The following is a 15,648-nucleotide window of genomic DNA, read 5'->3' as shown; positions in this document are numbered from 1 at the left end:
TGGATATGATTTCAATTTTCTTAAATTTACCAAGGCTAGATTTGTGACCCAAGATATGATCTATCCTGGAGAATGCTCCATGAGCACTTGAGAAAAATGTGTATTCTGTTGTTTTTGGATGGAATGTCCTTTAAATATCAATTAAGTCCATCTTGTTTAATGTGTCATTTAAAACTTGTGCTTCCTTATTTATTTTCATTTTGGACGATTTGTCCATTGGTGAAAGTGGGATCTTAAAGTCCCTTACTATGATTGTGTTACTGTCAATTTCCCCTTTTATGGCTGTTAGTATTTGCCTTATGTATTGAGGTGCTCCTATGTTGGGTGCATAAATATTTACAATTGTTTTATCTTCTCTATGGATTGATCCCTTGATTATGTAGTGTCCTTCTTTGTCTCTTGTAATAGTTTTTACTTTAAAGTCTATTTTGTCTGATATGAGAATTGCTACTCCAGCTTTCTTCTGATTTCCATTTGCATGGAATATCTTTTTCCATCCCCTCACTTTCAGTCTGTATGTGTCCCTAGGTCTGAAGTGGGTCTCTTGTAGACAGCATATATATGGGTCTTGTTTTTGTATCCATTCAGCCAGTCTGTGTCTTTTGGTGGGAGCATTTAATCCATTTACATTTAAGGTAATTATCGATATGTATGGTCCTATTACCATTTACTGAATTGTTTCGGGTTGTTCTTGTAGGTCTTTTCCTTCTCTTGTGTTTCTTGCCTAGAGAAGTTCCTTTAGCATTTGTTGTAAAGCTGGTTTGGTGGTGCTGAACTCTCTCAGCTTTTGCTTGTCTGTAAAGGTTTTAATTTCTCCATCAAATCTGAATGAGATCCTTGCCGGGTAGAGTAATCTTGGTTGTAGGTTTTTTTCCTTCATCACTTTAAATATGTCCTGCAACTCCCTTCTGGCCTGTAGCATTTCTGCTGAAAGATCAGATGTTAACCTTATGGGGATTCCTTTGTGTGTTATTTGTTGTTTTTCCCTTGCTGCTTTTAATATGTTTTCTTTGTATTTAATTTTTGACAGTTTGATTATTATGTGTCTTGGCGTGTTTATCCTTGGGTTTATCCTGTATGGGACTCTCTGTGCTTCCTGGACTTGATTGACTATTTCCTTTCCTATATTAGGGAAGTTTTCAACTATAATCTCTTCAAATATTTTCTCAGTCCCTTTCTTTTTCTCTTCTTCTTCTGGGACCCCTATAATTCGAATGTTGGTGCATTTAATGTTGTCCCAGAGGTCTCTGAGACTGTCCTCAGTTCTTTTCATTCTTTTTTCTTTATTCTGCTCTGCAGTAGTTATTTCCACTATTTTATCTTCCAGGTCACTTATCCGTCCTTCTGCCTTCTGAATTATTTTTCAGGTAGACTGCCTATTTCCTCTTCATTTGTTAGGTCTGGTGGGTTTTTACCTGGCTCCTTCATCTGCTGTGTGTTTTTCTGTCTTTTCATTTTGCTTATCTTACTGTGTTTGGGGTCTCCTTTTTACAGGCTGCAGGTTCGTACTTCCCGTTGTTTTTGGTGTCTGTCCCCAGTGGCTAAGGTTGGTTCAGTGGGTTGAGTAGGTTTCCTGGTTGAGGGGACTAGTGCCTGTGTTCTGGTGGATGAGGCTGGATCTTGTTTTTCTGGTGGGCAGGTCCACATCTGGTGGTGTGTTTTGGGGTGTCTGTAGCCTTATTATGATTTTAGGCAGCCTCTCTGCTAATGGATGGGCCTGTGTTCCTATCTTGCTATTTGTTTGGCATAGGGTGTCCAGCACTGTAGCTTGCTGGTCGTTGAGTGAAGTTGGGTCTTGGTGTTGAGATGGAGATCTTTGGGAGATTTTCGCCATTTGATATTACATGGAGCTGGGAGGCCTCTTGTGGACCAGTGTCCTGAAATTGGTTCTCCCACCTCAGAGGCACAGCCCTGATGCTTGGCTGGAGCACCAACAGCCTTTAATCCACATGGCAGTTTTGCGATTCAATGAAGTGTCTTCTCTGGATCTGATTCCTTGCCAGGTTTGTCTTGGGCAGCCGAAAGACAGTATCTCCGAACCTTTTACCAAACCAGGTTGCTCTTGCCTGACATCCTCTAAGCCAAAACGCTGAGATGTAGAGGTCTACAGCAAAGAGAGGGTTTATTTGCAAGACAGGCAGGGAATGAAATGGGAGAATGAATCTCGAATCCGCCTCCCTGAAGGCAAGGTATTTGTGTCTTAAAGAATGAAAAAGCAGCGAGGTGGGAGGATCTCAGGAAATGTGATTGGGAAAAGGAGCCAAAGACAATTTTTTTAATGAAGTGCATGCTCTGTGTTGGGCTAGCCTGTGAAGTACAAGCCACACACCCATCAGGTGTTCTGAGAAGAAAGAGACAACTGAGTATTCAACTAGTTGCTGGAATTTTATGGAAAAATATTTCTAGCTGAGCCTCATAAAATGAGTGAAGTTGAACACGTAGAGAGAATTGGGTGGGTGTACCTGGAAGGGGCTTCAACAAGAGAAAAAGCACGATCATTTAGTGGAGAGAGTAGGAGGACCAGCCTCTATGGACCATTCCTCTTCCCCTCCCTTCCGTCTTTCATTCCTTCCATACAGATTGAGATGAGAGGGTGAGGGAACTTTGACAACTGGGCAGTGTTCTGGGCACACCATTCACTTCAGAACCCGCTTCGGCTCTTACGAATGGTAGAACTGTTCCCTTCTTCCCAACTCTGCCTCTGTTCTGTTTCATCCCACCCTCCTAGAGGGCAGGGAGCATACCTTCTACTTCTTTTATAGCTCAGCACTGCTCGCTTTTAATGCTTTATGCCTGGTAAGCACCCAATAAGTGCAGTTAAACAATGAAACCTCTCTTTTAAATTTGTAATGACCTGCTTCAAGCTGGGGTGAGACTGATGGCTAGAGAGGTTAGTGGCTATACGTTATATTACTATACTGGAGAAATAGGTAGATAGCCTAGCATGTGTTCTTTCTATTGTTTTCAAAGTTGATTTAAAAAAACAATAGAAGTAATATGTGCTCATTTCTGAAGATTTACAAAATACAAGTCAGCAGAAGAACATGAAAATTATCTAGAATCTCACCATCTGGTGATCACGACTGTTAATATCTTGGTACAAAGTCTTCTAGACATTTATCCATTTATATATACACATATGTATTTACAAAGCTAGTTTCAAGCAGTTAATTTTTTTTCTAATTGTGGTAAAAAACACATAACAAAATTTACTATAATAGCCATCTTTAAGTATACAGTTCAGTGGTGTTAATTTTATCCACATTGTAATAGAACTCCAGAACTTCATCTTCTAAATCTGAAACTTTATACTCATTAAACTTTATTTTACTTAACAATAAATCACAAACATATTTCCATAATACCAGATACTCCATGATATTGAGTGTTCTCCTTTAACATTATTTTTAATGGGTATATATTTTTCCATCACCATAATTTTAAAAAACTAAATCCTTATTGTTGAGTTTTAGATTATTTCTGGTTTTTCACCACTATGCACAATGCTACAATGAACATTTTGCATATTTTGTACACATATCTTTGCACACTTGTTTTAGTATTTCCTTATAATGAACTCTCAGGTGTGGAATTAATGACTCAAAGGAGATGTACATTTTCAACATCCTTGATAGGAGTTTGAGTCTGGAAACGAGAGATGGCACCAATTTGTACTCCTGTCAGCAGAATGAAAAGGCCCATTTTCCCACACTCTTGCCAGAAATGGGTATTATCATCTAGCATCTTTTCTTTCAAGACTTTAGTTAGTTCTGAAATAAGCCTCATATCAAATAGGAATTACTCACTGTAGCACATGTATAATTATGAGAAAGCTCGAATCAGATGTAGACTCGATAGTCACGTACCTCTACAAACAAGATTGGGAAGATGCCGACTTTATCTCCTAACTTGCCTTCTGCCCAGTTCTCATCCACTCGGCTGATCACAGTGATGATATCATCCTGAAAGAGAGAAAGTCTCCTGGTTAGCATTTACTGTAAGTTTTCAGGTGCTGAAAGCCTTCAGTGGAGATCAGCTTGGAGTCTCAGGTGGTGTAAGGTGCAAGGAATGTAACTCTTTCACAGTTTATTTACAAAATCTTCCACTAAAATAATCTTTCTCCATAAAGGGCAGTATTTGGGTCACCAAGACCAAAAGAGGAGTAGAAATAATTTGGAGCATCAAATAAATCCAATAGGAAAACTTGGAAATGTCTCTAATTTTCCATCACCAGCAGAATCTGGGCTTTTCATTTAAATTAATCTGATGGAGAAACCAAGATGGAAGAGGTAGGGAGATAGACTTTTGGCTTAGCAAAAGGAAGAATGAATTGCATTCTGATTTTGAACACTTTTCAGTGTTCAAAAAAATTTTAAATAAATTTATTTATTTATTTGGCTGCGTGGGGTTTTTGTTGCTGCATGTGGGCTTTCTCTAGTTGCTGTGAGCGGGGGCTACTCTTTGTTGCAGTGCGCAGGCTTCTCAGGGCTTCTCATTGCAGTGGCTTCTTTTGTTGCAGAGCATGGGCTCTAGGTGCGTGGGCTTCAGTAGTTGTGGCTCGGGGGCTCTAGAACGCAGGCTCAGTAGTTGTGGTGCACAGGCTTAGATGCTCCACGGCATGTGGGATCTTCCTGGACCAGGGCTCGACCTGTGTCCCCTGCAATGGCAGGCGGACTCTTAACCACTGCGCCACCCGGCAAGTCCCCCTATTTAATTTTTAATGTATCAAACATAAAGTGGCTTTTTATTTGAATGTTTCTTATTACCAAAGGTTATATGGAGATTTGTAGAAACATTTGGAAACACAGATAAGCAAAACAAAGAAAGAATTCTATCACAATATAGATACAACCACTGTTAACATCTTGGTTGACACATTTTTTCCCAGATTCTTTTCTATGAGGATAAAATATATGTACATAGAGACATACTGATTTTTAAAAACTTTTCAGAAAATGTACATAGGCATACAGTAAAGCACAAACATTTTAGATGTAAAGCTTGATGAATTTTTTAAATTGAATATATCCACAAAACCCCAACCCAGAGTAAGAGATATAAAATACTTCCAGCACCAAGATGGCTCTTTAGTACTCTTTCCTGTCACATAGCAAGAGGTAACCACTACTCTGACTCCTAGCAAAATACATTCATTTGGCTTATTTTGTATTTCTTACAAATGAAGTCATATAGGATACATTGAATTTTCACTTAATATCACATCAGGAATACCTTTCCATGTCCGTACCTGTTATCAATCTAAATCTGAATATTCATCCACTGATCTCTCTGATCTTCTGATCTATGCCCCTTAGTAATACAGACGAATCCAAATCTAAATCCATTACTGCATTATTACCCTTTCTTAGATTTCTCTGTCCTTATTACAACCTGTAATTACATATTTATAGGTTATGATTTCTTTAATGCCTGTCCACCCCATCAGACCATAAACTTCATGTGTGCAGGGCCTCATGTGTGTATCTGTTTTGTTCATTTTTGTCCCTAGGACCTTAAATAGCTCCCCTAGAGCAGTCAACCAATCATTCCTTTTAAAAATTTTTTTAATTGAGGTATAGTTGATGTACAATATTATATAAGTTTCAGGTGTACAACATAGTGATTCACAGTTTTTAAACATCAATATTTCTTGAATGCATGCATGTATGAATGAATAAATGCATGTGTGAATAAACTGGAAAATTTACTGAGATAGAAAATACTAGGAATAAAAGCTTCTGGAGAGAAGATTTTGAGTTTTTTTGGACATGCTGAGTTTAGAAAGGCCATGAGATATCCTAGTGTAGTCTTGGCCTTCAATAGCCTTCCAAAAGGGATCAAATCCTCTCTTCTGGGTCCTCTGTCCTAATTTCCCATTTATGTGTCTGTTCCTTCCACTAGACTGCTGGCTCCGTGAAGACAGGGACAATGACTCATCACTTTATCTCCAGTGGACAGCTTGGCACATGGATGGATTCAATGAATGAACAAGCAGGTGGGTAAGTGTCCCAGTTTGCAAATTCCCAGAAAAGGGCAAAAAAGCAGGTACTGCTTCCTACCTATGTCTTCCTCCAGCTGTGTCCCTAGAGCTTAGTGTCTAATGCCTGGCACAAATAAATACTCAATAAACGCTTGTGGAATTGAACTGCCCTTCACCAGCTGTAGTCACAGTATAAACTTTACACGTCAGCTACAGAATGACATTCCTTAGGGGACTCACTCTGAGGTGCTAAGACATAACAAAGATCAGTATTTCAAAATATGGAGGACAGTGGGGTTATATAGTTTGAGTGAATCTTAAGTAAATCTCATTTCCAGTAGTGATGGAATAAAAATGTTTTACAAAACAAAAGACCTTTCCTGAGCTACTGTAGCAGTGCCACTTGTACTTGTATTTGATCTACTTATCATAAGTAGTAAAGAATGAAAATCACCCCAACTTTGGTTTCTAAGAGTGAATTCAAATGTTTACGGAATAATAAGTACTGAATACGATGACTTAAAGTACAGTCGACCCTCCACATCCGCGGCTTCTGCATCTTCAGGAATCAATGTGTCCTAGAACTAATCCCCCTCAGATACCGAGGGATGGTTGTAGTCTAGACTTTAGTAGACTTGTCCTTACTTGCAAATGCTGAAGAATCATCCAAAAAAAAAAAAAGAAAGGGAAAAAACCTTAGGGTAACTAATGTGTTTGGAAAATATATCTTGTAAGAGGTGATTTATGTGTAAAGATATTATTATGTTATTGTGTTGTTTGGAGTGTTTTGAATGCAATGTTTACAAACAAAATAGTGTGTTGTAAACGAGTAGTACTAGGTGATAAGAACTTGGTCAGTGAGAACACCCCTGCAGATCACAATGAAGAGGTAAGATCTGTAGTTCTACACAGCATGCTGTTAAACTGTGTCTGTAATCTTCTGTCCAAGTGTCTGTTTCTCTCACTACTCTGCCTGAGGGTAGGTGCTGTGACTTGTTCATGCTGTCTCCCCAGTGTCTGCAAAGAACAGGTGCTCAAAAGTGATTGTAGAATGAATGAATGAGTGTACAGATACTTAGTTTTACAGTTGCAATAGAAAAGGTTTGAGGATTCCCATCAAACTCCTATTAGATTTCTCTGGCAACTTTACTACCATATGTTTGAATTATACATACACATTACATATATAGGCACACATTTCTACATTTATGGATAAAATATAATTTAAAACAATCAACAAATATTAATCAAACAACTTGAGGTTCTGCTAGTCTTTATGTGGTCACTGATGACTTTGGTAGCTGCCCAGAATCTTACCTTGAGGAAGGTCAGGCAGTCCTTGTTCTCACTCTTTTCCTTGTTGCGCAGGTCAAAGTTGTAGAGGGCCCGGCAGAGTGGGGGTGGCTGGGGAAGCTGCTTGAGGACCTCTACGGAGCTGGCTGGGAAGACCCCACTGACTCCATTGATTTCCCCCTGGTACCAGTTCTCATCCAACTGTCTCCGGAGGAGGATGACATCTCCCTTATTAAACCTCAGGTCACCGGGATTCTGCCCTCGGTAGTTGCACAAGGCCTTTGCTCGCGGCACCTGCAGTGTCACAGATCAATAAAACATGTATGGCTTAGAGGCTGGAGGGACACAAGGGATCATATTAATAACTAAATACAGGGCACTTCCTATGTACTAAGTGCCGTATGTGGGTCATCTTGTTTAACCTTTGAGATAGACACTATTATTCCCCTTTCTAAGATGAGGTGACTGAGGCACAGAGTGGTTTAAGAAGTTGCCTAAGGTGACACAGCTGGGAAATGGCAGCTATGGGGTTGGAACTCTGACAATCTGATTTTAGAGACCTGTTCTTTTTTAAAAAAATACATTTATTTATTTTTGGCTGTGTTGGGTTTTCACTGCTGCACGTGGGCTTTCTCCAGTTGTGGCGAACAGGGGCTACTCTTCCTTGCGGTGAGCCAGCTTCTCATTGCAGTGGCTTCTCTTGCTGTGGAGCACGGGCTCTTGGCGCGGGCTTCAGTAGTTGTGGCACATGGGCTCAGTAGTTGTGGCTCGTGGGCATAGTTGCTCCGCGGCATGTGGGATCTTCCCGGACCAGGGCTTAAACTCGTGTCCCCTGAATTGGCAGGCGGATTCTTAACGACTGTGCCACGAGGGAAGCCCAGAGATCCTGTTCTTAATCACTATGCAGGGAACAGGATTTTGGACTTGACTCCACAACTATGTGAACTTGAGTGAGTCTGTGACTCTTTCTGGGATCTGAATACTGATTTTGAATTCTGGCTCCACCTTTTTGCTCTTGTGTGACTGTGGTCAAGCTATTTCATCTTTCTTAAACCGCATTCATTTATAAAATGGGGTAATAATAGAATGTCTACCTCATTAGAGTTGCTGTGAGGACTAAAAAATATTGATAATGCATTCTGTGTATTGCTTGGTACATAGTATGTGCTCAATAAATGACACCTCTTAGAATTAACACCTGTAATGTAGGGCTCAGTGTTGACAGCAAGAAAATTGAGGTGAAAACCCACTGAAAATAGAAAGTGCTATGTGAGAGTGATGCATTATAATTTGTCCTCAGCCTGTCTAGAAAGTGTAAACCTCATGTGTGTTTGGATCTTTAGGAAGCACAACCGAGACGAGTTAACAGTCAGAAATCAATCATCACCTAAAAAAAAAATCAGCTAAAGAATTGTCATTTGTCAAATCAATTATCAGTCTAAATAATTATTTCAGTCAAATGCATTTCTTTTCCTGATTGAAACTGGTTTCTCCACAGAGAAATGGCCTCACTTTGGTCTTGTTTGAGGTCAGTTTGGCAAATGGAAAGTTCTAGTAACTTAGGTTTTATAGAAAGCCCTTCAGTGTCACCTGTGCTTGTATTGTATTTTGTGCTTTCCTCGGCCATTGGGTGGAGTATTCCCCTCTGCTGGGGACAGTCTTGCTGGGACCTTCAAGGACCTTCAGAGTCTGCAGTGTTCATTTGAAAAGGAATTTCAAGCAGCCTCAGGGTCGAGACAAGACCTGAACAGCATCATATTGCTGATGGGACAGCAGCAGAGCAATGGTTTTCTGCTGGTCCCTGCGGAGTTAGAAAACCACAGGAATACAGCTCATCCTTGGGAAACTGGTGGACAAATGAGCAAAGATGTATGTGCTAGGAGGTTTAACACACTGTTGTAGATAAATGGAACCAGTTGAATAAATTATGATACATCCATACAATAAAAAACCCTACAGTCATTAAAACTGATGGTGTTGATCTATAATTAATAACACTGAGAGTTACTCATAATATACTGTTAAGTATAATAGAAGAGATTAAAAACAGTTATATAGATTAGGCTCTCTTTGTAAATATACATATATGTTTTTTACCTGGGGAAAATGCTAGATGGCTATATACTAACATTTTAAGAGTGGTTATTTTTAAGTGATGAGATTTTTGAATATTTTAAAAAAAGGTTTCCCTAAGTGCTTTGCAGTGTTTTCTAACTTTTCTACAATGAAAAAATTGTACTGTCTATTACAATTGGATAGCAAAAAGAAAATGAATGAAGCTGGGGGATAAGAAGTGAAAGGTATGGGAGGAATTTAGGAAGAAAATAAGCCTAGCTGAGTGGGATCAACAAACCACGAAACTACCTTTTGGAGAAGCTTCTCCCTTACCTGAGAAGTAAGCAGATAGAAGCAGATCGAGAACAGAGGATTTCTGGGGAATGATCTGAATCTGTTAGACTCCCAGGGTTAGACATATCAGGGCATAATAATTGTCCCTAAGCCTTTTCCCAATTTTACATTGTGATATAAATCACATTTTCATGGGTATATGAGCACCTGGCACACACTGGTCACATTTGCCAGGCTCACTGGCAGCTACATCTGGCCAGTGGGATATAAGCAAATTTTAGGAAGTGTCCTTGCTGAGAGAGACTGACTTTCTTTTTCTTTCCTCCATTTTGCTATGTGGGATGCAGAGCTGGCGCTCTAGATGCCATCTTGAACAATGAGGATAAGGGTCACACCTAAAAAGGGGAGAAAGTAGTCTGGGTTGCAGAGCTGCCAGGCAAGTCCTGGACTACTTTACTTCCAGACTTGTGTCTGAAATCTAAATAAACTTCCATCTTGCCTAATACACTGTTATTTTGGATTCATAAAAGGAAAAGAAAGAAAAGGAAGGAAGAAGGAAAAAATTAGGAAAAAAGGAATTGAAGCTCCTTTGACTTTGCATAATAATGATAATATCAATAGCTCATATTTATTGAGTGCTTCCTCCTATGTACCAGATACTGTGCTAAGCGCTCCACAGTATATTTTATTTAATTCTCACAACAACCTGTGATTAGAAAACTGGGGATCAGAGAGGTTAAAAATTTGCCCAAGTTCATGAAGCTAGAAAGTGGTAGATTTTAGAATTTGAGCTCAAGTATGTCTATTCTCAAGCCCAAGCTCTTAACCACTCAACCAGTGTTTCTCAAAATGAAGTCTGTGGTTTTCCTAGATCAGAATCTTGGGAAATGTAAAAAATGCAGACTCTTGGACCCCATCCCTGACCAATTTGACCAGAATCTCTTAGAGGGCAGTTTAAGTAGCTGCATTTTTATCAGGCTCTCCCATCCATCCAAGTTTGATGCCACTGGTCTGAGTTATGTCTTATTCTAACTAAAATGGAGATTTGATGTAGTTTTGTAAATGGCTGAGCTGCTTTTTTCCTTTCCTTTCTGGAAGACATTCCCATACAAGGTGGCTTATGTATTTTAATGACTATTGAGCAAGTATATTAGACTAAAACTGCACAAAATGCTTAAATCTCTTTGAAGAGGCATAAACTTTGAAACCCTGAGATAGTACTAATTGCCTGACCATCTTCATCTTTTCTCTGTCTCCCCTCAGTTGAGATAAACTATTGTGGAAGCAAACTGTAAATTCTATTTTTAACATGAAGATTCTTTTCATCACCTTTTTTCTTCATTCTCCCCTTTTACTCTAAGTTCTACATCCATACTTATAGAAAACATTGGCTTCCATGCTGTAAAGAGGGTAGGGGTGGGGAAAGAGAGAGAAAGAATCTGAAGAGGGGAAGGAAATTAACATTTTTTGTGTTTCTGGCAAGCCATAGAAATTTGTCTTACATTATTGCACTACTGTACTTTCCATATACAATACTATCTCATTTATATGAGCTCAAAGCCCTGTGAAGTAGGTTTATCTTAATTTTATCGACGAAGAAACAGACGTTCTGAGACGTTCAACCTTCAGGCAAAGTCACACAGCCAATGTACAGCGGCCCCGAGACTGACTTCCGTTCATTTGACGTCAAAGCCCTGATTTCTCTTTCATCCCGCTGAAGTCATCTAGTATGTTTTTCCATCATAAAACTCATTTGGGGTGATGTTTTATAATCAAAATCTGAATAGAGTTTGAATGCCATCTGCTTGCTGCTGGCTGCACGAGCATGAATTATTGAACTCTAGAGCCCTCGCATAAAAGTTAAGCACCTGCCTGAAGAGACTCAGCTGGTTGATTCTATCCAGTCTGCAATGGTTCTCTCAAGGGAAAATGACTCCAAGTTCTGCAGCAGCCATCACCCGTTGTTTTGTTGGGTGAAACAAAACACCACCCCAATTGTTTTCTGTCTCGGCAGGTGCAGGAGGAAGGGAGAATGGGGATAAAGTGTGTCTCACAGCCAGGTCATTACCAAATGTTTCTCCTGGTGTTTTTCAGAAAGCCAGATAATCCAGTGGGAAGGCCGTGTGTGTGCCTACAAAGCTTTCCTTCTCTGAGATTCAAAAGGATTAGTACTTCTATGTGCCTGTAATTTGTCTATTGATTTGTCACCTCAGTAGGGTGAGGTGAAAGCCACAGGAGGTCCATGCTTTTGATGGAAGATAAAGCACAGAACCCTGAAATAAGGAAGCAGGGAGTATGCAGAGACATTAGTGGTAAAATTATGTTGTAGTAGTTATGTGTGTTGGTAATAAAATGGCAGGCATCCCTTCTCTGAGGATCCACCCATTTGCTCTCCATCTTCTCATGGGCATGTTATTCAATCTGGTCACACTGCATACACATGGGTATGTGGCCCAAGCTGGCCAGTTATATAACCGAGCAAGGCCCTGTGAAGGCCTTTCTGGGGACAGAAGCACCCCCACCCACTCCCACCATGTCCCTTGCCTCCTGTTTGTAAAAGAGCTTTAGCCTCCTAGGTCTTCCCTGAGTTCCAGAGAACAAATTCAATCAAAAATGAGAAAATGCAGAAACAAAAACAGTCAAGCGAGACAAGATAATAGTTTAGCCATAATACAAAGTCAAGGACCTTCAGTTCCTCCTTAAGGACTATAAATAATATTTTAACCATGTCCTTGAGTTGTTTTACAGATACTAAAACCCTCCCCAGGTGAAAAAAGTTAGCTGCATGCTGACCACATACACGTAGACCCCAGACCAGTTAAATCCAAAAGGTTGATGATGTTAATTCCCAAAATACCACTCAGTTACCTCTCCACCAACCAATCAGAAAAATGTCCATGAGCTGATCCGGCACCCTGCAACCCTCTCCCTCATCTTGCCTTGAAAAGCCCTTCCCTGAAATCCTTCAGGGAGTTTTGGTCTTTTGAGCATTAGCCACCCATTCTCCTTGCTTGGTGTCCTGCAGTAAACACTGCACTTTCCTTCACCACAACCTGATGTCGGTAGATTGGCTTTACTGTGCGGGTGAGGGACCAAAGTTTGGCTTGGTAACAGAGTGCCCAAATCCTCCTGGCATAAAGCTTGGTACAGGGTAGGCGTGTGCCCCAAATAGGGTCAGTTAGAATCTTCTTTGACGTTTGATATATAGACACCCATGAAGAGAGTGTTTCTTTTGGATCATGAGCCTGGAGACGGTAAGCCTTGGACTACCAGTGGTGATATTTCCCAGCCAGCAGACACACCTTCCTGAGTGAAGCTGCAGAAGGCAGCAGAACTAGAGATATCATGAGATAAACAGGTAAGTAATGGATAGAGCCTTCACAAGAAAATTTGAATGTCTATATCCAACTGTGCCTAAAGGATACACAGTTAAATGAGATGATATCCTCAATGTATTGCTTATTACTGAAACTGCTTGGAGTTATTTTCTGACCCCTGAAACTGAAAAAGTCCTGATTAATACATATTAAAAACCCAGAAGCAACAAAACTGCATAACAGTAAACAGCAGGAGGACTAGCTGCCAATGAGCTCTGAGCTTATTTCCAATTGGATTGGATTGATAACAGGGTAAGAGAAAAGGAGCCCAAGATTGGAATCATCACAGTGATGAGACAAGGGAAAAAGCCGAGCTGGAGTGAGCATTCAACCTGTTCCTGTGTAATGAACTGTTCATCATGCATGAGTGGCACTCCCACTTGTTTAGAAAGAGGTAGGCCTGGTTCTCTACTCCTGGCATCAGAAGGGGCCAAAACCAACATGCTGAGCTAACTGCTTACCTCCCTAGCTGGTCATGAGATGGTCCATCACAGGAGAATGGAGCCAAGAGAAAACATCCTGGCCTTTGGCTCAGGTTATCATTCACCAGGCTATGAATTCTCTGCCCGAGAGTTTAGGATTTGTGTCTGAAACACCTCTGAAACTCTGTCTCTGAGCCCTGGACACAAGCAGGTGTTTCATAAATGCTTGGTGAATGAATTTGTGAATTAATCAAGAAACATCCAGGGATTGCCATTCCTGGAGGAAAAGAATGCATATAAGATTAATAAATATGACTGATAATAATTATTGGAAAGATCTAGTGGCATGAGCTAGAAAATAAAAAAAGGAGAGTTTGGGTCCTATTTTCCAAATTGCCCTGAATTTTAACAATTTCATGCTACACATACTCAGAAAGGTTTCCATACTCAAATAAGGTCAGGAATCACTGAGTTGAACAAAGTCACACAGGCTCTTTTGCTGACTGGCTTCTCAGAAGTTTTACTCCACTAATGTGACCTTGTATTTGCATCTGGACCACTTTGCTTGATTAGCAGAATGGGCCTGGGGAATGCTGGGTAAAGTAAATGTGACTTCCCCTGTGATTTCATTCCACTCGTGAGGCAAAGGGTCAGCTAACTGTCCTGGGTCCTAACTTCCCAGCTGCTGCTTAGACAACTGAGCCATCCTGCATCTCTCCCTCATGTTGGCAACCCTTTTGGATCTGATGTCGGGGGCAAGGGAGCATATGTTAGAAAGTGCTGGCTGGCCCTTGTGCTCATGTTTCTCTGGTGATTAGGGGGAACACTTCAGTGCTCACTCAACAGCATCAGATCTATCAAGCCTTGACAAATCCCAGACCATCTGCTGCTTGGGGGCTTGAGATCACCAGAAGGTCTGAATCCTGACATTCAAAGGCTTGAGATCACTAGAAGGTCTGAATCTGGACATTCAAAGGCTTGAGATCATCAGAAGGTCTGAATCTGGACATTCAAATTTGAGGCCAGGCTTATGAGACATACCATGTGAGTTTCTTCCTTCATAGAGAATTTTACTTGTTCAGGGGTCGTACTAGGGTGCAACACAACACAGATGTTAGAGTCAAGTAAGGTGTTGGTTTGCATTCTGGCTTTTGTAACTTTGGCCAAATCACTTAAGTCTTCCTGATTCTTAGTTTGGATTATCCACAAATTGGGGCTAATACTAATACTTCTTTATGCAGTAAACTCAGCAAGTCTGTGTTACCCAAACCCTGCAGATTCCAATGGAAATTTTGGCCCTTGACCTGGGCCAAAATCTCTAAGCCCTTGGCATATCCTGCCTGACCAGAGAGACTGTTTACCTGGAGTCTTTTTTTTTTTAATTTTTATTTATTTATTTATTTTTGCTGTACGCGGGCCTCTCACTGTTGTGGCCTCTCCCATTGTGGAGCACAGGCTCCGGACGTGCAGGCTCAGCGGCCATGGCTCACGGGCCCAGCCGCTCCGCGGCATGTGGGATCCTCCCAGACCAGGGCACGAACCGGTATCGCTTGCATTGGCAGGCGGACTCTCAACCACTGTGCCACCAGGGAAGCCCTACCTGGAGTCATTTTGTGTGCCAACCATGCCAGGCATTGTCTACCTGGTGAAACAAAGATCAAACTTATAAATGAGTATATACATAATTACAAGTTGGAGTAAGTGTTATAGAGGAGAATAGGGAGGTGAGAGACGCTGAAGGATGGAAGGAGAACCAGTGCAAGGAAGGTTCTTATTATTGGCCTTATACTGATATCTAAAAGTCTACTCTGTCCTGTGACTTTTGTCATGTATCTCTCTCCTTTTCTCTCCCCCGAGCCTTTTGTCTCAGCCTCTCTTCCTCTAGTCCTAGGTAGAGACCTGGGAGAGCACAGCTCTCCATTTTCCTTCCTTTTTCTTGTGTGTGTGTGTGATTTTTTAAAAAAATTTAATTTAATTAATTTTTTTTTATACAGCAGGTTCTTATTAGTTATCTATTTTATACATATTAGTGTATACATGTCAATCCCAATCTCCCAATTCATCCCACCACCCTCCCCCCTGCTTTCCCCTCCCTGGTGTCCACATTTGTTCTCTATATCTGTGTCTGGATTTCTGCCTTGCAAACCAGTTCATCTGTACCATTTTTATATGTGTTAATATATGATATTTGTTTTTCTCTTTCTGACTTACTTCACTCTGTATGACA

The 15,648-nt window shown here is 40.6% G+C and overlaps 1 protein-coding gene across 8 annotated transcripts in view; it reads right to left on the bottom strand.

Moving 5' to 3' along the window:
* SH3RF2 (SH3 domain containing ring finger 2) overlaps nucleotides 1-15,648 on the bottom strand; it is a 151,394-nt gene that overhangs the window by 82,340 nt on the left and 53,406 nt on the right. For all 8 annotated transcript variants that reach the window (XM_028493341.2, XM_028493342.2, XM_055086814.1 and 5 more), the window contains 2 exons: nucleotides 7,298-7,567; nucleotides 3,867-3,962 (listed from right to left, as the gene is read on the bottom strand). In XM_028493341.2, the coding sequence (XP_028349142.1) occupies nucleotides 3,867-3,962; nucleotides 7,298-7,567 (366 nt within the window). The remainder of the gene's footprint in view (nucleotides 1-3,866; nucleotides 3,963-7,297; nucleotides 7,568-15,648) is intronic.

The sequence above is a fragment of the Physeter macrocephalus genome, chromosome 8 (assembly GCF_002837175.3).
Source record: "Physeter macrocephalus isolate SW-GA chromosome 8, ASM283717v5, whole genome shotgun sequence".
Classification (NCBI taxonomy): domain Eukaryota; kingdom Metazoa; phylum Chordata; class Mammalia; order Artiodactyla; family Physeteridae; genus Physeter; species Physeter macrocephalus.
Note: the sequence above shows the minus strand (reverse complement) of the source record. Positions and strands in the feature narration are given on the sequence as shown.